The 20200-nt window shown below is 56.6% G+C and overlaps 1 protein-coding gene and 4 pseudogenes across 1 annotated transcript; all 5 read right to left on the bottom strand.

Annotated features, from left to right (window-relative positions):
- Window positions 1-425: 425 nt before the first annotated feature.
- Window positions 426-3586, bottom strand: LOC149746733 (fibroblast growth factor 11-like; the record flags this gene model as incomplete). Its single annotated transcript, XM_089901817.1, has 4 exons — window positions 426-1487; window positions 2108-2211; window positions 2416-2526; window positions 3418-3586. Coding segments are annotated over 4 exons (651 nt in total), but the record flags the coding sequence as incomplete, so codon positions are not given.
- A 470-nt stretch (window positions 3587-4056) lies between these two features.
- On the bottom strand, window positions 4057-4368 carry LOC111171066 (fibroblast growth factor 11 pseudogene; annotated as a pseudogene).
- Window positions 4369-6474: 2106 nt separating this feature from the next.
- LOC149746732 (transmembrane protein 102-like) lies at window positions 6475-8730 on the bottom strand (annotated as a pseudogene).
- A 1137-nt stretch (window positions 8731-9867) lies between these two features.
- On the bottom strand, window positions 9868-14821 carry LOC115802464 (uncharacterized protein SPEM3-like; annotated as a pseudogene).
- Window positions 14822-16095: 1274 nt separating this feature from the next.
- On the bottom strand, window positions 16096-19064 carry LOC149746731 (uncharacterized protein SPEM3-like; annotated as a pseudogene).
- Window positions 19065-20200: the final 1136 nt, after the last annotated feature.

Genomic DNA, 20200 nt, shown 5'->3' with positions numbered 1-20200 from the left:
TGCCACAACTAGAGAAAGCCCTCACACAGAAACGAAGACCCAACACAGCCAAAATAAATTAATTAATTAATAAACTCCTACCCCCAACATCTTCTTAAAAAAAAATACGCCCCTGAAAATTTTAATAGAAAACTTTAATAGAAATATCTTTTGAACTTTGGGGAAGGGAAAGATTTCTTAAACAAGATACAAAAATGTTGACTCTAAAAGAAAAGAATGATACATTTTCGGTATTACAATTAAGAGTTTTCTTTCTTAAAAAGACAACTTGAAAATAAGCTACAGGTACTTCCCTGGTGGTTCAGTGGTTAAGACTCCGCGCTCCCAGTGCAGGGGGCCTGGGTTCGATCCCTGGTCAGGGAACTAGATCCTGCATGCTGCAACTAAGACCGGCGCAGCCAAAGAAAGAAAGAAAGAAAGAAAAAAGAAAGAAAATAAGCTACAAATCGTAGACTATATGGCAATCCACATCCTAACAAAGGATTATATAAGAATGTATCAAGAGCTCCTTGATATCTGTGAGAGACTCTATTCTTGTTTAAAATGATTCAGAATATATTGCCCTACATCATTGGCTTTGTGCTTTGCCATGTAACATCCTTGAGCCAACAGAATGTGAGCAGATAGGACATGTGCCATAGCTTAGCAGAAGCTTTAAAAGCATTGCAAGTTTCTTTTTCCTGGATCCTCTGCCAGGAGAATGACATATCCTAAACAAGAGCTGTTCCTTTAGCCTGAGCCCAGGAGTGGGAAGACGTGGGGCAAGGAGCTGACCCACAGGTTGGAGCAGAGATGCAACTGACCTGCAGACTTGAGAGCAAAAAGGAATGTTTCTTGTTATAAGCCACCGATTTGGGGAATGAGGTGGGGGGGTTATTATGGTAGTGAAAGCTGACCAATATGGAAACTAGTACCTAGCAGTGGGGTGCTGTGCTACCCAAAGAATAAAATGTGTGGTTTTGGTTTTGGGGCTGAGTGGCAGGCAGGGAAGTAACTACTATAGGGAGCTGGAAAACCAGCAAGCTATGTAATGTAATAGTTAAACATTTGGAAAAACTGTCACATGTGATCATTCGGAAGGGCTCCCTTCCCCTACACTGCTCCGCTGGGAACCCACAGAAGGAGAGCTTCCCAAACCTCCAAAGGCCAAAGCCTTCCTGGCTTGACCTGTCATAGCATGTGTCCTCTTAAAACACTTATAGCCCCTTAGCTGTGTGTCACTAAATGTCCATGTCAAGGTCAATACCATCCCATGTGGTCCACCTCTTCCCTGGGGGTCCATACTCACCCTCCAGGAGCTTGGGCACAAAGTGGGCGGCTGCCTTGGTCTTCTTGACTCGACTTCCCTTCATGACTCGGCCCTCCTTGTCCAGGCCCATGTACCAGGCCCGGCCAGAACGACGCTGGCGATAGAGTGCAGAGGCGTACAGGACATAGTAACTCTCAAAGATGCACTCCTTAAAGCGACACTCAGCTGTGAAATGTGGCTGAGGAGACAAAGACCCAGAAAGGCACACAGACAGAAAGACAAAAAGACACATCACTGAACAGAAGGGAGCCCTGGGAAGAACAAGGCAGGATATAATCCATACGTTTGAGACTGGGAGAGCCAACTTCTGAGTCCACGCAGGAACTGGGAGAAAGGGAGGATGAGGAAGAGTCTGGTGGCCCCCCGAGGGCCGGGAACTAGACTTCTGGGGGCCTGGGATAAGAAGATAACTTCTCCCTGCTCTACTCCCAACCTCTCACCATCCAGGGCACCTGGAGGGAATTTCTGCTTGGAGGAGTTCCTGAATCCTTCCCCAGCATCCTGAATGACTCTGGGGAAGTGAGTAATAATGAGGTCTAGAGGAGGTTGGAGAAGACACAGGGGTCCTAAAAGGTTGAAAGAGTTGGACATTCAAAGAGCCTGGGGGTATTTAGGAGGCTATTGGAGGAGAAGGGATTGGAGGGACGCTAGAGGAGGTGCTTGGGAGCGGGCAGTGAGGACAGGGTGTCGGCAAGAGCTGGAGGGAGAGGAAGCCCTGAGCTGCAAGATATCTGTAGTTGGGAAGGCTGTAGCTAGGGGACTCCCCTGACTGCAGGCCACCCTGCCCCCTTGTCTCACCGAGCTGTAGAGCAGCCCCTCAGCGTTCATGGCCACGTAGTGACCCAGCTTGGCACTCTGGATGGTGACTACACGGAGCCCCACAGGGATCAGGTTGAAGTGGGCTGGGGGTGGAGAGAAGGGGTATCGGTACCCCAAGCCTCCAATCCCCATCTGAGCCCCCCCTCAATTATGGTCCTAGTTCTACTTCTTCCTTTGCGGGGTCAAAGAGCCAGACTGAAAACAACAGAACCTGAAGCCACAATAGGACTGTCATCTCCTATGCCTGCGCTCCCCCTTCCCACCCAGCAGCTGGATTCCCCTCTCACTGAAAGAGCTGGTGTCCTCTGGGGTGCCCTGGATGCTCCCATCGGGATTCGCCTGGAGGTAGAAACCCTGGCGGCAGAACAGTTTGGTGACGATGCCTTTGAGCTGAGGCTCTGGAGAGAGAGACATTCATCTTGGAACATGACATCTCTGTTCCCAGAAACATTGCTACACTTGGCGGGATCAGAGGAGAGAAAGAAAGGAGGATGGAGGGAAGGAAGAGGGTCCCAGGGCCCCAGCTCCCTGACCCTCTAAGCAAGCTCTCTCCCACCTCTCTTTGACTCCAGAGGAAGCTGGGGTGTGGGTCCCTTCTGCTTCCTCTAACCAGCTTTCAGTTTAATTGATTGAAATGTATTTAAAGGCTTAATTCCTACTCTACAGCTCAACCAGGATGGGGGGAGGGGAGAAGAAGGAAGAGGAAAGGGAGAGAGATATGGAAACGCAGAGGACAGAGGGAGACAGGCAGAGCTGCTGAAAGTGCAGTGTGTTTGCGAATGTGGGGGGCATTAAGGTGACCCCAGGGTAGGGTCGCACCCTCAGGAGTGGGGGTGGGACTGGACCTGACGCTGACTCAGCACCTGCTGCTGCAGCTGCCGCTCGCTTCGCGCGGGCCTCGCCTTGGCCCACCGCCGGCCTGTCTGACACTGACCCATCTGTCTGTCTGTCTGTCTGTCAGTCTGCTGGCTCACGGGGGCCCAGCCCTCCCTGAGGCTCAGCCTCTCCCCTTCAGCCAGGTAATCCACCTGGGATGGGGGATATTCGGTACTAAACCAAGGAAATGGGGGAGGGGCCAGGAAGCTGGTGAGGCAGGCTGACTCACGTGGGGGCTGGGTCCCACACAAAGGGTGGGCTGCTGACCGTACCACTGCGGAGGGCCGGCGGCGGGGGGAGGAGGATGCCAGCGGGGGGGTGGGGGGTCTCCCCCTAGGGGAGCTGAGAGCGGACGGGAGCGAGGCCAGAGGGACTTCCCGCCTGTCGCACCGGGACGGGGACCACAGGCTAACCTTCACAACTCTCTTTGCCTGGCGCTTGCGGCCGAGTTCCCGGTACCCCCTCGTAGATGGTACGACCACCAGTCTCCGTGCGGCTATCCAGCCGTGTAGTGTGTCTGAGTTCCTCGCGGCAGAGGGTCTCCTGAGCCCGTGGGGCCCGATTTCTGAGCCGCGTAGGCGGTCATCGGGGAGTGCCCAGCTCCCTTCTTGAAGTGCAGGTCACGGGAGGAGGGCGCACAGAGGGGCGGACTCGCGAGGTAGCTGCAAGGACACCCGGGGGAGAGCTGGGGAGATTGGTACCGAGCCAGGCAAGCTCGGCGAGGAGGAACGGAGCCAAGGCTCGGAGGAGCGGGAGAACCGGGGCGGGGACGGGGCTTCCGGAGCCGCAGAAACCCTCTGGGTGACCCAGGCTTCCGGAACCCCCAGGCCCCTCCGCTCGGCATTGAAAGAATCGAGAGAGGGGGCACGTAGTAAGAGGATGGTGGGGGTGGGGACTCCTGTGTTGGGAGGGGGGCGAGCGGGAGCACCAGGCTTAGCCCCTCAAGCCTTCCCCTTGCCCTCGAAAGCGAGGAGACTCGGGGTTATGGACGCGAGACAAGGGAAACTGAGGCATCGTCTGGCCGAGGGTTTGTGGTCCAGGCCCACCCCCTTTCACTTTCGGGCAGTCCCCGTCAGTCGGGCCCCGCTCTTCCGAGTCCCTGGCCTCAACCTCCCAGGCAGAGAGACCCCCGGCCCGGAGACCCCGCCCCAGCCACTCACCCGGGCAGCGGTCCGGTCGCGCGCGCCGCCCCCCCCGCCCCCCCCGCACATGCGCACCTTGGACAGCAGGATGAGGAGCTGCTTCTGGCAAAGGAACTTGGTGCCCCGGGGACACACGCGCCGCTGCGCCGACACGGGCCGGCTGCCCCCGGGCTCGTGGACCTCCCGCTTCTGCCGGATGAGGCTGCTGGCCAGTGCCGCCATGGCGCCCCGGGAGGAGACACCCCAAAACCGGCAGGCTCCCGGAGCGCGCTGGGCCACCCCGGAGAAGCCCGCTAGCTCACCAGGACATGCTCTTGACTCTCCGGTCCGACTCGCCGCCTCACCCACGGGACCTGAGGATAAGCCCTAGACGACCCCCACCCCAGGCACCAGCTCCCACCCTTGGGCCTCGTGCTAGCTTCGCCAGACCCAGCAGCCTATGTACCTCTCAGTTGACCCCACCCTCCACCTTTGCCCCCCACAGAAAACTCCCCCTTCTCTGATCTCCAGTGTCCCTGTCCCCCACTAACACTATCCCAAAGCCAAGACACTCAAATTTTCCAGGATGTGGTTCCAATATCCCCAGGCACCTTTCCACCCTATTTCCGGGCCCTGCACTCCTGCCAAAGCCACTCTTGTAATTTTAAGGGTGTGGGTCCTTAGCTTTGGGGATATTAGCTCACCCCACCCCTGCTGGGGTGCTGCCAGTGTCTAGGAAGAACCCAACCTTGGTGTCTTTTCTTTTGCCACCCTCTAATTGAAGAATCCCCCACTTTTTTTCACTGAAGTCCCCAGAAAAGTATGCCTTGAAATATCCAGACTGTTGCCAATCAGCAAGAAGAGGTTCCCAGACCCTGTCTCTGGACGATACCGCTTTTTACCAAGTCACCCCCATTTCTAGTGGCACAGCATTCCAGCTGCTGAGCCCCTTTCCTCACCTTGTTACCATCCACTCCTTTTGAAGTCACCTCCAAATCCGCCCTTCCTAGTGGTTACACCAGGTGGTTGTCTGGAGGGCCCTGTGTCACCTCGGAATAAGGAGCATAGGTTTTTGGCTTTTTTCCTTTTTTCTGACAGCCCCTAATTTCCTCGGGGACAGCTGGTGCTGTTTAGATCCCACGCCCTCCGATCCAACCAGCCCCCCGAGAGAGGAGTGCACCCACGTTGTCACGGGTCCCCAAATGTGAACAGACCCGCTATAAGTCAGAGCGCATCAGAGCTTTCTGCGACAGGGCTTCCTTGTCCTCCCTGGGACTGCCTATAGCGCCCCCTCTTCCTTCCCCGACGCCCCTCAACCTGTCCTCTCTTGTCGATCCGGGGACAGCTGGCGCTGGCTCCGGTTCCAGGCTCCTCCCTCCCTGTAGCCCACAAGCGGAGCTTCCCCCCACGCCCGGCTAGGCGTCCCGGACCCCAGGAAGGAGTGAGAGTGTCTCCGCAGAGCGCGCTGGTCTGGCGAAGTGAGCGCTGGGCCTGGCGGCTGGACCAAGCGGAGCGGCGGCAGCGGTAGCGGCTGTGGGAGGCTGAGGCGGCGGCGGCAGCGACAGCGACTTCCCCCTCCCCCGAGAGCCGGTCCGGGGGCGGAGACGCCGGGAAAGAGGGGGAGGTGAAGCTGGGCGGGCGGAACCCCGGGGTTCCTTGGAGGCAGGGAGTGGCGACGGTCTTAGAGACTGGCGGAGCCGAGGCAAGGCCGCATGTCTCGCATGTCTCCGGGTTCAGAGGAGGAGGGACAAGGAGGCGACTTCACTGAATGGAACTCTGGATGGGGGGAGAGGTTGGGCTTAGATAGATGGAATGGCGGATGCCCCGAGAATGGAGAAAGGGACCCTACTGCCCGGGATGGAGGACAGAACTGGATGAGGAAGGTGGGGGGAATAACTGAAGAGATAGCGGTGGTGGTGAGGTCTAGCCTGGGGTGAAATCCGGCCTCCTTAATGTCTCTGCTTTTGTGTGAGACAAATTGGTCAGTCCCTGGTCTCCATACCTTTCTCCTTTACACGTTCTTTCAGCAAATATATTACCCCCACCCCTATTGACTCCTAAGAGAAAAGACCATAAGAACAGGCGAGAGATGGATGCCAGAGGCTGCACCGGAGTGGGAGAGGTGCTGGCCACAGATTTGGAAAGTGGAGAGGCCAGAATGGAACGACCTGTGCCAGGGATGGGGCGGGAGGAGGGTGGGAGGAAGCAGAGGAACCGGCGAGGAGGCTTTCTAGAACGGGCTCTTCAGGCTCAAAGGGCTCAGCCTGTCTCCCAGGTGAGGGGAGAGCAGTCCCCTCCACATCCCGCTGGCCAACAGAAGCACATTCCAGGTTAGTAGGAACAGCGTCTTTAATGGGCCCCGCCTCCCACGCCGGCTAAGCCGCCCCCCCTTGCGTGCAGCCTTGGCCGCTTCCACAGCGGCGCGCGGAGCGCGGGCAGGGTCCCTGCGAAGCAGGGCCAACGCCCCGAGCAGCGAAGCGGCGCCGTCCCCCGCATGGAGATTTTGGCCACTCAGAAAATAGTGGGGCACCGTCCTGGCCTCGACCGCCCGGCGCAGCTCATCCAGCAGCCCGAGGCAGCAGGCGCCCGCATTCTCGGCTCGCGCCAGAGAGGGCGCGGGCAGCCGCTCACACGCCCAGTAGAGCAACGTCCGCAGGAGGTGGGGCGCCGCGACCCTAGTCCTGGCCACAGGAGGGCGCAGCAGCGCCTGAGCCGCCGCTCAGCAGGGGAACGAATATGCGCGTCTTGAGCGCCAGCTCTTGGCGGGCGAAGCAGAGCTGCCAGCCGGAGGCGTCCGGCCGCTCTGTGCCGCCGCCGCAGGGCACCAGCTAGAAGGAAGACGACTCCGAGGCCAGCGGGCCGGCCCACGAGTGGCTCCGAGGCCCCTGGGGCCAGCCGGCCACGGACACCACGGGGATCAAGTCGAAAAGCAGGAGGCGGCGCGGGGGCCCGGGCGCAGCCAGGAGGATGGTGGTGACCCCCGAGTGGCGGTCTGCGTGGACCAAGCACGGGGCACCCGGAACCGGAAACGGGGACTCAGTGACCGCAGCCAGCGAAGCAGAGAACCAGGCAGCCACCTGGGCGGGGCACAATGTGGGCCACGCCTCCGGAGCCTCCAACGGCTGTGGCACTGGGCTAACGTCGGTTGCTTTGGTGACGTCACCATTCCGTTTTTTTCAGTGGTGAGGGAAAGCCAACATCGGTTACGTCTTGTTGAGGCAACTCTGGCACTGAAACATTACTAGGTGAGTTTTCCAAAGACTCGTGTGCCTCAGGCTCAGTGACGTGTAGCTGGTCCACGGAGATTTGCGGATCCTTGGGAGTTTCTTTGCTTTGGGCTGGGTGGATCGAATCACGTCCTCCTGGGACTAGGGGTCCTAGGCAATCCTGCCATGCCTCCCGGGCCGAGGTTCCGCGTACCTGCTCTGGGAGGAAGAGCCATGTGTAACAGGATCCCACGTCCGGTTGCAGCTCCTGCCCAGTGCCATCTAGCGAAAGCACGGGCACCAGGAGTGTGAAGCCGGCGTCGTAGTGAGGTCCCCGAGCGTAGGGACCTAGAGGCGCAGGCCCCAGATCCAGGGAGCCCTCGCGAATCCCGCAACGAAGCAGCAGGAGCTCTGCCTGAGGAGGAAAGCGAGGGTCCCGGCGGTGAACGAGACCTAAGGAAAGAGAAGGGATCGTAAAGTCGTGATCCAGAGCCGGGGCGGGGTGAGGCGGAGCTGAGAGCTGCAAGTTCCCGAAGGCTGGGAGGGTTACTTAGCAAGCAAAGAGAAAACAAAGTCCTTGGCCTGGAGGAGATCTGGTCCTGGCTTGGGACCTTCACTCCAGCTCGCCTGCACACCCAGCTCCTGGACCAGCTGGGTTAGTTCTTGCAGCTGCGCCCCAGAGCAGAAGTCGATGTCCGTGAGCGGCCGGGCTGGGGCTGGGAGCGGTGGGCCCCACCAGGGAGCACTCCCCCAGACCGCGGAAGCCGTATGGCTCTGTCGTTTGGGGGCTAGGAAATACACAAACGGGAGGAAGCCCAGACGGGCCGTACCTTTTGCTGCGGAAAACTGGCCCCCGTTCTTGGCTCTTCCAGAGGCCAAGAGGGTTCCCAAGACACAGTCCGCCTATGGGTCTGCAGACGAAGGGCCCTAAATTTAGTCTTGAAAGAGAACAAATAAATACCTCCTCCGTCCTTGCCCTTTTCTCATATGCTGGTCCCCGCCCCCATGCAACGGTTCACCTGACTCAGCAGGTAGAAAGTAGCTGTTTGGCCCCTCCTAAGGAATGCAATAGCCTCCTTCGCTGCCCCTTGTCTACGTCCCCTTACCTCTTTTTCAGAAGAGGCTAGTGGTTTGCGGCTTCCCTCTTAGGGTTAGCTACAAAGGCTGGGAAGAGAATGGATAGGAAGATTCAACAGGTAACTTCTTCCCGCTGCCTGTAAGGCCACGCCCTTAAATTATAACCACGCCCCTTTCTGGAGACTGTCGGGGTGGTTCCGGACCAGCCCGGCCTCCAGTCAGAGTTCAGTCACTCCTTTCGCTCTGCAGAGATCTCGCGGCTATCCTGGGAGTTGTAGTTTGTCTTCAAAGCTACCAGGGCGTTGGGGCCACGCCCCCACATCCTTTCCTGTTCCGTTGAAGTAGTGCCTGATGGAAGCTGTAGTTTCTATGGAGGTAAGCTATTCTCTGTCTTTATGATAAACTATTCTGTGTCTTTACAAGGCCACGTGAAGCGCACAAACACTCCTTGCGGTTAGAACAGAGGCCTAATAGGATGGATCTGAATAGCAAACAATAATGAGGGACATACACTAGGGAATACGGAGAAATAGGGGACTCTACATCTCACTTGGGAGTAGAGGAGCCCTGGTCATTTAAATCTAGAAGGGTTCTTGCATGCAATTATAACTTCAGTTTAGAGATGAGACTGCAAGCCTAGAAAGGTTGCACATGACTTGTCCAAGTTCAGAGCTCAGCCAGAGAGCTGTTGGAAATGGGCTCTCCAGCTGGGACGTATCTCCTTGGAATCGGTGGTGGTAACGTTAGACAAGAACACACCGATAGTGTGCATGTAGTGACCCAGGGATGGACATCTGACTCAGGGAAGGGACATATTAGTGTTGCCCACCTCAGACACACAAGTGGTGTCAGGGAAAACACTTTGGAATCTCGCAGTTTATGTGTGTATACAGAAGAGTTATCAGGACTGAAAATCAAGTCCAGAGGAAACTCCAGCTGGGCTAGGGCAGGGCAATGAAAAATTATCAGGGGAAGGAAATGGCTTTCAGCGACCAGTGCTATCATGGACACAGCTTAAGTCCAGGATGAACCTAGGAGTAAGAATAATAGGACAGAAAGATAGGACACCAGAGACACGCTCACAGATTAGACCAATGCATACTGGACCAGGAATTCTAACATTCCTTTTTCCTAGGGGTCTGTCTCCCCAGTGAACTAGGCCTAAGTCCATGGGCAAGAAAACTAAGTGGAGACACCTCGAACTATTTAGAGGCCTATGAAGGAGGGGACCCTCAGAATCCAGGGCTCAATTTGGGGAGCCTAAAACACAAGGTTTCCTAGTCACTGACAAAGAGAGGTCTTCTCCCTCAGTAACCAAGAGCCCCAAACACAGCCCAGAATGGGGGAGGTAAGTTTCCATACATCTGGTCGTGAGCCAAGAGACCAGATGAGGAAAACTGAAGCCTGGCCTCTTTCTCACAGTCCGGGGAAATCAGGCACTGGGTGTCCATCCCCACATCTTACCTCCTCCGTAGAGGGTGGCTTCTGAGCCACGCTAAAAATAGCTAAGTTCTCTGGTCTCTGGGGGAGCTTTAAGATGCCGGGGGTGGGTGACAGGGAAAGGAAAATTGCTCTAAACTCTAAAGCACTGCTCTCCGATAGCATTGTCCATGATGATGCAAATGTTCTAAATCTGTGCCGTCAAATGCAGTAGCGGCTAGCTCCATGTGCCTACTGAGCACTTAGAAGGTCGTGGCACTGAGGAACAGAATTTTTTGTTTTTTTTTTTGGCCAAGCCATGAAGCTTGCGGGTTCTCAGTTCCCCGACCAAGGATTGAAACCCAGCCACAGCAGTGAAAGCGCCAGGTCCCAACAACTGGACCGCCAGGGAACAGAATTGGATGCCAGGGAAATTCTGTTCCCTGAGGAAGAGAATTTTTAACATTTTAACTTAATTTTTAACAGAATTAATTTTCCTTAATTTTAACTAATTTACATTCTAATAGGCATTTGGCTAGTGGCTACTGTAATTGACAGTGCAGCTCTAGGGCTTGGGGATAACGGATTTAGCTAGACAGCGATGGAGGGAAAGCAGGGATACTTTAGGTCCTCATCAGGTCCTGTGGAATTGGGCTGGAGTGGATGTCCTAAACCACCGACAGAACACTTCTCTTGTCTCTTTACTCCTCATGCATATCTGTCCCCTCTTTTTCTAAGTTGCTCTGAGCACACTGATATCCCCACACCTTGATGGTCTCCGGTGAGTTGTTGGATGTCTCTCGGTGAAGGCGCCTGGGAGACAGAGCTTCTCACTTGTCCCTGCCTGCTCTGAACTGTCTCTGGCGGGCGTCAAACACCACATGCCCTAGCCGGGTGCCTGACCCAGGACAGTAGGGCTTCCAGCTGGTTTTGGGAGGCGTAGACATCTGGCGATAGTTCTGGCAGGCTGGAGGAACTGTATCCATGCGGTGCTACACCCAGTCTTGGCTGCCTGCTCGCCGGGAGGGTGATTGGAGCTCAATCAGTACAGGTACTTCTGAGAAGATTTGCAGGTCATTGTAGGCCACCTGAGCCCTGGGAGAGCAGGAGTTCTGACTGGGTGGGACAGAAAAGTCCATGGTATGCGCTGCCCAGCATCCTACTTTCGAGGAACTGCCTCAGATATAAATGACTGTCGGGTCTGATGTGGGCCCAAAACTTGGACAGAGTCAGTTCCTAGAGGGTTCTTGTGGAGGCCGGGGTTTGGGATAAGGCATGAGTTGTTATGGAGGCCTGATCTCTTGGATAAGCCAGAGTCTTGAGTAAGGGCTGGACACTTATGGGGGCCAGGATCTCGATTAATTCCCGAGTATTTGTGGAAGTTAAGGTCATGTGTATGTTCTGAGCTCCTGTAATTTCCAGCATCTTAGGTAAGGCCACATCTCCTTTTGACTTCAGTGGCTTGGGTAAGGCCTGGTTTCTTATGGAGGTCAGAATCTTGAGTAAGGCCTTGGGTCCTGCAGACTCCAGAATCTTGGGTAAGACCTGGATTCTTGTAGTCTCCTGAGTCTCAGGTAAGGCTTGAGCCCTTATGGAGGCGAGGGGTTTGCACAAGGCCTGGGCTCTTCAGATTCCTGGCAAAGGCCTGAGCTCTCGTTGACTCCAGAGTCTTGGGCAAGGTACGGACGCTTCTCTGGCCCAGAATCTTGGGTAAAGTCTGGACTCCTAGAGACTCCTGAATCTTGGGCATTACCTGTACTCTTGTCACATCCAGAATGTTGACAAGGGTGTGGGCTATTATGGAAGCCAGTTTTTTGGGAGAGCTCTTGACTTTTATAGAATACAGTCTCTTGCTTTCGTTCCAGATTCCTATAGACTCGAGAATCACGCATAAAGCCTGAGCTCCTCTGAATGTCAGAAGTTTGGAGAAATGGTGTGTTCTTGTGGAGACCAGAGGGTTGGGTGAGATATGGGCGTATAAAGAAACGTCTATCTCGAGTAGAACCTAAGCTCTTCTGGGAGCCAGAATCTTGGGTAATGACTGGATTCTTCTGAAGATCAGAGTCGTGGGAAAGGCTTGGATTCTTGCAGAGGTAAGGGTCTTGGGTAAGGCCTGGAAGCTTGTGGAGGCCTGGATCTTGAGCAAGGCCTGGGTTCTTGGGGAGACCTGGGTCTCGGGTAAGGCCTGGGTTCTTGTGGAGGCCTGGGTCTTGGATAAGGCCTGGGTCCTTGTGGAGGCCTGGATTTGGGGTAAGCCCTGGGTTTCTGAAAACTCTACAGTGTTTTGAAGGGCCTGGGGTCCTTTGGAGGACAGAGCCTTGGTTGAGGCCTAGACTCTCATGAAGTTCAGGGGGTTGGGGCTGGTTTGGGGTTTGGGAAGTAGTGGATAACTGGGGAGGGATGGGGCCCTGGGAAGAGAGGACAGACTGAGGAGACTTGGAGGTTGGGGGAAAGGTGGGGGTTTGTATTAAGGTGGAGGGCTTCTGGTGGTTGCTGTGTTGAAGGACAAAGGATCTGGGAGAAACAAGAGGCAGAGAAAGAGTGCATGGTGGGGGCATGGTGCATGGTGAGCTCTGGGCACTGGTTGGAGAATGGAAGCAAGGTTGAGAAGGTGCAGCATCCTTGGAGTACACCAAGAATGTGGGGTAGACTGGAGTCTGGGGGTCTGTGTTTCTCTTTTCAAAACTGCCAGGATGGAAGCTGCAGTAAGGGAAGGTCTTGGACTGTACCAATTTGTCTTTGACATCATTTGAGATCTTCCCTTCCATATTCCCCAACTCCAGGTAACCAAGTATGGATCCTGTGGAGGGCTTGGCACTGTCCCTACTACATTGCTTCAGTGTTTGCTCTGCTGTACCAGAGCTCACCAGACCATGCCCCTCTTGGGGCCTGGAGGGGGTACCAGCCCGTCCACACTGAGGCGGCATCCAGCAGCAAGTTCTTTCTGGAATATCCAGAGTTCTGAGGCGGACACACATGGAATAAGTTCTGCTTTACCCTGCGGTCATGGTAGACCACATGGCCGGAGGAGAGGCCTTGGCTAAAGGCAGACAAGGTAGAGGGAATAGAACCTAGGATGGGCGTAGGGGTGGTGGACGGGACTTGAGTGTTCGTCAGGGCCATGCCCAGCCCTGGGACAGAGGTTGTGGCAGAGATCGGGACAGGGACTGGTGTAGGGGCTAGGGCAGGAGTAGTAGCAGGGGCAGAAGTTGGGAGAGGGACCAGAGTGTTGGCATGGATATAGGTCAGATGAGCATGGGTCAGGGTGCAGACAGATATTTGGCCCAGGGACTGGGCTGAGGCATGTGAGGTGTCCTGGTCTTGGGCCTGGGCTGGGGTCTGGGCTGAGGTATGCTCAGGGCCATGGACCTGGGCAGGGCTGTGCTCAGGGGTGAGGGCTGGGGAGGGGGTCTGGGCCTGGGGGGTGGTGTGCTCAGGGGAGTGGAATGTGGAGCAAGTCTGGGCCTGAAGTGGGGCGTGCTCAGAGGGGTGGGTGGAGGAGAAGTTCTGGGCTTTGACAGGAGTGTTCCCAGTGGGGTGCACTAGGGAGAAGGCCTGGGCCTGGGCGGAAGTGTGCTCATGGGCGTGGCCTCCGGAGCAGGTCTCAGCCTGGGTGGGGGGCGGGTGTGCTCAGGGGTTTGGGCTGAGGAGGTGGTCTGGGCCATGGCAGGAGCATGCGCAGGGGGCTGAACTGGGGGGCGGGTCTGGGCCCGGGCTGGGACCTGGGCTATGTCAGAGTCTGGTGTCTTAGTCTTGCTGTCTTGGGGCAGGTGGAGTGGAACCACGTCCACCTTGCTCATCCTGTGGAGCTTGGAAGATGCCTCCTGCCTGGAGTACAAGGTGGCTTGGGACTTTAAGGCTGTGAGCGGAGGGGCCTCCCCAGCTCCCACTACCCACTCCATACACAGTCCCCGTGGAGCCTCCGTGGAAGCCCCAGCCCGTCCACACTGAGGCGGCATCCAGCAGCACTCAGAAGAATTCTCGTCATTTGTGTCTGGTATCCAGGAGATTGGGTGGTGGTTTGGGTGCCGAGCAGGAAGCTTGGGCGATGGGGGAAGCGGTAAGAAACTCTTGAGCACAGGTTCTTGGGATCCACGGAGCAGCGCATGCACATGCGATGGCTGCCTACACAGCTGGCTTCCTTGTCTGGGGGAAAGGCGAGATGGGTCAGGGCCTGGCTTCCTGAGGGGCTGAGAATCAAGGTAGGGATAGAAGAAAGGGCACAGGCCCACATCCCCTGAGCCCACGCTGGCGCCCACTCACCCTTGGAGAGCATACGATTGAAAAGTACCCGCAAATAACCCTTCAGATGCCTCCAGAGCTGAGGGAAGCAGGGGAGGGGGGAGACCGAGAGCAGGGTTAGCCCTGAAATCCAATCCTTGTCCGGCCACACCCAAGCAGCCCTCCCATCTCAGCCCCTTCAAGGCCCCAGGGCTCCCCCAACTCCGCTGCCCAGATCCTGCTCTGACCATAGTCACCACGTTCATCCCCAAGTTGAGGAAGATGAATCTGATTAGGAGCAAAAGAATTGAGTCTCCTAGCTCCTGGCATTTCCTGGGGATGGTGCCAGAGCATGGCTCGGCTCGGTAGAGGGCTCGCTCACCCATGACCAGGGGTCCAAGGACTGCCTGGGTCCCCTGGCCTCCACATAGTCACTGGGAGCCAGACTGGGTCATAATGGGGCAGGTGGTGAGGTCACAGTGAGGGAGGGGGACGAAAAGGAGGACCCAGGGTAGCATTCCCTGGTAACCAGGGTCAGGTAAGCTGAGCCTGGACAGTCAAACAGGGCCCGGTGGCCGGCACACCTCCCCTCGAGTGGTCATTCATTTGCTCACCACCCACTGACTCACTTGTTCAAATGACACATTCCGTCTCTTGGTCCCTCTTGAGACTAGGAAGACCTCGGCCTCAGAGGCCTGCTGAAGGCCTGGTTGGAGTCCAGAGCCTCAGCCTTCTTCATGCCCTTCACTGGGCCTGCAGCTGGACCTGCCCAGGTGTGGAACCTCCCACGTTGGAAGCAGCTTCTTGTATGAGGCTCTTTGGGGACAGGGACAGCTGAGACACAGAGGAGGTGCCCAGAGACCAGGGGTTTGGAGTCTGCAGCTGCAGAACTACTTAGTGCATGGTATAGGACCAGGAGGGGCCTGCTGGCAGAACTGTGGCCACTAAACCAAGGGGACCCTCAGGCCAAGAAGGGGACACTGGCTTCTTATTGCAGGAAGCCAAGGGCAGGGGCCCAGGCTGGCAGAAGGAGTGGCGCTTCCAAGCCACAGACCACCAATGTTTCCTGGACGCCGGCGCTCTTTATTCCTCTCTCCATGCCCTGCCCCCGCCCGCCACCGCCCCCATTTGCCACCGGTCAGTTCATTTTCCCAGCCTGTCTCCTGTGCAGAGAGGGCCTCGAGGCCGAGGTGGAAGGTAGCAGCGAGTTGGCCCGTGCTTGGCTCTCCTGCGGTTGCCGCTTCCGCTCCAGGCTGTCATACACCTGGTAGTTGGCATTGCCCCCCGGGTTCCGGCTGAGTGGCATGAAGGTGGGTGGAGGTGGAGGGTGCTCGTTAGCCTGGACGTCGGGCAGGGGCTGGGAGGGGCGGAGGAGCAGCGCTGAGCTGGGAGCCGGGGCCCGCTTGTACGAGGCCTCGGCCAGCACCGTGAGGGAGGCGGACGTGGCCAGAGGGCGCCGCACGGGCAGCATCTCGGCCCATTCGGCCGCCCGGCGCCGCACCTCGTGGGGATCCCGGGAGTAGTTCAAGTGTCCCGTGAAGGGGTGCGGGCTGCGGTTGGGCTGGCTGTGAGCACAGCTGGGGAGGCTCCGTCCGTGGGCCGGGGGGGAGTTGCGCCGCCAGGCTCCGGGCCGGCAGCCCAGGAATTCTTACATTCCTTTTTCCCAGGGGTCTGTCTCCACAGTGAACTAGGCCTAAGTCCATGGGCAAGAAAATTAAGTGGAGACAGCTCGAAAAATTTAGAGGCCTATGAAGGAGGGGACCCTCAGAATCCAGGGCTCAAGTTGGGCAGCCTAAAACACAAGGTTTCCTAGTCTCTGACAAAGAGAGGTCTTCTCCCTCAGTAACCAAGAGCCCCAAACACAGCCCAGAACGGGGGAGGCAAGTTTCCATACATCTGATCGTGACCCAAGAGACCAGATGACGAAAACTGAAGCCTGGACCGTTTCTCACAGTCCGGGGAAATCAGGCATTGGCTGTCCAGCCCCACATCTTACCTCCTCCCCAGAGGGTGGCCTCTGAGCCACCCTAAAAAGAGGTAAGTTCTCTGAGCTCTGGGGGAGCTTTAAGGTGCTGGGGGTGGGTGACAGGGAAAGGAAAATTGCTCTAAACTCTAAAGCACTGCTCTCTAATGGCATTTTCCATGATGATGGAAATGTTCTAAATCTGTGCCGTCCAATACAGTAGCCGCTAGCTCCATGTGCCTACTGAGCACTTAGAAGGTCATGGCACTGAGTAACAGAATTTTTTTTTTTTTGGCCAAAGCATGAAGCTTGCGGGGTCTGAGTTCCCAGACCAGGGATTGAAACCCAGCCACAGCAGTGAAAGCGCCAGGTCCCAACACCTAGACCACCAGGGAACAGAATTGGATGCCAGGGAAATTCCGTTCCCTGAGGAAGAGAATTTTTAACTTAATTTTTAACAGAATTAATTTTCCTTAATTTTAACTAATTTACATTCTAATAGGCATTTGGCTAGTAGCTACTGTAATTGACAATGCAGCTCTAGGGCCTTGGGGATGACAGATTCAGCTAGAGAGCGATGGAGGGAAAGCAGGGATAGCTTAGGTCCTCATCAGGCCCTGTGGGATGGGGCTGGGGTGAATGTCCTCAAACAACCGCAGAACACTTCTCTTGTCTCTTCATTCCTCGTGCATATCTGTCCCCTCTTTTTCTAAGTTGCTCATCACACACTGATATCCCCACTCCTTGATGGTCTCCGGTGAGTTGTTGGATGTCTCTCGGTGAAGGTGCCTGGGAGACAGAGCTGCTCTCTTGTCCCTGCCTGCTCTGAACTGTCTCTGGCGGGCGTCAAAGACGACATGCCCGAGCCGGGTGCCTGACCCAGAACAGTAGGGCTTCCAGCTGGTTTTGGGAGGCGTAGACATCTGGCGATAGTTCTGGCAGGCTGGAGGAACTGTATCCATGGGGTGGTACACCCAGTCTTGGCTGCCTGCTCGCCGGGAGGATGATTGCAGCTCAATCAGTACAGGTACTTCTGAGAAGGTTTGCAGGTCATTGTAGGCCACCTGAGCCTTGGGCGAGCAGGAGTTCTGACTGGGTGGGATAGAAGTCCATGGTATGTGCTGCCCTGCATCCTCCTTTTGAGGAACTGCCTCAGATATAAATGACTGTCGGGTCTGATGTGGGCCCAAAACTTGGACAGAGTCAGTTCCTAGAGGGTTCTTGTGGAGGCCAGGATTTGGGATAAGGCATGAGTTGTTATGGAGGCCCTATCTCTTGGATGAGCCAGAGTATTGAGTAAGGGCCAGACTCTTATGGGGGCCAGGATCTCGATGAATTCCTGAGTACTTGTGTAAGCTAGGGTCATGTGTATGTTCTGAGCCCCTGTAAATTCCAGCATGTTCGGGAAGGCCTGGAAGCTTGTGGAGGCCTTGGTCTTGAGCAAGGCCTGGGTTCTTGGGAAGGCCTGGGTTTGTGGTTAGGCCTGGGTGTCAGGAAACTCTGCAGACTTTGGAAGGGCCTGGGGTCCTTGGGAGGACAGAGCCTTGGTTGAGGCCTTGACTCTCAGGAAGTTCATGGGTTTGGGCCTGGCTTTGGATTTGGGAAGTAATGGATATCTTGGGAGGGATGGGGACCTGGGAAGAGAGGACAGACTGAGAAGACTTGGAGGTTTGGGGAAAGGTGGGGGTTTGTGTTAAGTTGGAGGGCTTCTGGCTGTTGCTGTGTTGATGAAGGACCCGGTATCTGAAAGAAACAAGGGGCAGATAAAGAGTGTATGGTGGAGGCATGGTGCATGGTGAGCTTTGGGCACTCGTTGCAGAATGGAGGCAAGGTTGAGAAGGTGCAGCATCCTTGGAGTACAGGAATTTGGGGTAGACTGGAGTCTGGGGGTCCGTGTTTCTCTTCTCGGACCTGCAAGGAAGGAAGCTGCAGTAAGGGAAGGTCTTGGACTGTTCACATTTGTCTTTGGCATCATTTGAGATCTTCCATTCCATATTCCCCATATTCTGGGCCTGGGCGGAAGTGTGCTCATAGGCGTGGCCTCAGGAGCAGATCTCAGAATGGGGGATGGGTGTGCTCAGTGGGGTGGGCTGAGGAGGAGGTCTGGGCCTTGGCAGGTTCATGCGCAGGGGGCTGAACTGGGGGGCGGGTCTGGGCCCGGGCTGCGGACTGGGCTGTGTCAGAGTCTGGGGTCTTAGTCTTGGTCTCTTGGGGCAGGCAGAGAGGAACCACGTTCACCTTGCTCATCCTGTGGAGCTTGGAAGATGTCTCTTACCTGGAGTAAAAGTTGGCTTGGGACTTTGAGACTGTGACCGGAGGGGCCTCCCCAGCTCTCACTACCCGCTCCTTCCACAGTCCCCGTGGAGCCTCCGTGGAAGCCGCAGCCCGTCCACACTGAGGCGGCATCCAGCAGCACTTAGAAGCCTTTTCATAATTTTTGTCTGGTATCCAGGAGTCAAGGTGGTTTGGGTGCCCGAGCAGGAAGCTTGGGCCATGGCGGAAGCGGGAAGAAACTCTTGAGCACAGGTTCTTGGGATCCACGGAGCAGCGCATGCACATGCGATGGCTGCCTACACAGCTGACTTACTTGTCTGCGGGGAAAGGCGAGACGGGTCAGGGCCTGGCTTCCTGAGGGGCTGAGAATCAAGGCAGGGATAGAAGAAAGGGGACAGGCCCACATCCCCTGAGCTCACGCTGGCGCCCACTCACCCTTGGGGAGAATACGATTGAAAAGTACCCGCAAGTAACCCTTCAGATGCCTCCAGAGCTGAGGGAAGCAGGGGAGGGGGGAGACCGAGAGCAGGGTTAGCCCTGAAATCCAACCCTTGTCCGACCACACCCCAGCAGCCCTCCCACCTCAGCCCCTTCAAGGCCCCAGGGCTCCCCCAACTCCGCTGCCCAGATCCTGCTCTGACCATAGTCACCACGTTCATTCCCAAGTTGAGGAAGGTGAATCTGATCAGGAGCAAAAGAATTGAGTCTCCTAGCTCCTGGCATTTCCTGGGGATGGTGCCAGAGCATGGCTCGGCTCGGTAGAGGGCTCGCTCGCCCATGACCAGGGGTTCAAGGACTGCCTGGGTCCCCTGGCCTCCACATAGTCACTGGGAGCCAGACTGGGTCATAATGGGGCAGGTGGTGAGGTCACAGTGAGGGAGGGGGACGAAAAGGAGGACCCAGGGTAGCATTCCCTGGTAACCAGGGTCAGGTAAGCTGAGCCTGGACAGTCAAACAGGGCCCGGTGGCCGGCACACCTCCCCTCGAGTGGTCATTCATTTGCTCACCACCCACTGACTCACTTGTTCAAATGACACATTCCGTCTCTTGGTCCCTCTTGAGACTAGGAAGACCTCGGCCTCAGAGGCCTGCTGAAGGCCTGGTTGGAGTCCAGAGCCTCAGCCTTCTTCATGCCCTTCACTGGGCCTGCAGCTGGACCTGCCCAGGTGTGGCACCTCCCACTTTGGAAGCAGCTTCTTGTATGAGGCTCTTTGGGGACAGGGACAGCTGAGACACAGAGGAGGTGCCCAGAGACCAGGGGTTTGGAGTCTGCAGCTGCAGATGTACTTAGTGCATGGTATAGGACCAGGAGGGGCCTGCTGGCAGAACTGTGGCCACTAAACCAAGGGGACCCTCAGGCCAAGAAGGGGACACTGGCTTCTTATTGCAGGAAGCCAAGGGCAGGGACCAAGGCTGGCAGAAGGAGTGGCGCTTCCAAGCCACAGACCACCAATGTTTCCTGGACTCTGGCGCTCTTTATTCCTCTCTCCATGCCCTGCCCCCCCGCCCCCCCGCGACCGCCCCCATTTGCCGCCGGTCAGTTCATTTTCCCAGTCTGGCTCCTGTGCAGAGAGGGCCTCGAGGCCGAGGTGGAAGGTAGCAGTGACTTGGCCCACGTTTGGCTCTCCTGCGGTTGCCGCTTCCGCTCCAGGCTGTCATACACCTGGTAGTTGGCATTGCCCCCCGGGTTCCGACTGAGTGGCATGAAGGTGGGTGGAGGTGGAGGGTGCTCGTTAGCCTGGACGTCGGGCAGGGGCTGGGAGGGGCGGAGGAGCAGCGCTGAGCTGGGAGCCGGGGCCCGCTTGTACGAGACCTCGGCCAGCACCGTGAGGGAGGCGGACGTGGCCAGAGGGCGCCGCACGGGCAGCATCTCGGCCCATTCGGCCGCCCGGCGCCGCACTTCGTGGGGATCCCG

The sequence above is a fragment of the Delphinapterus leucas genome, chromosome 19, assembly GCF_059928025.1.
Source record: "Delphinapterus leucas isolate spDelLeu-1000000601 "Yukka" chromosome 19, BTC_Dleu_Yukka2, whole genome shotgun sequence".
NCBI lineage: Eukaryota > Metazoa > Chordata > Mammalia > Artiodactyla > Monodontidae > Delphinapterus > Delphinapterus leucas.
The sequence above is the reverse complement of the archived record's forward strand: the minus strand, read 5'-3'. Positions and strand labels throughout refer to the sequence as shown.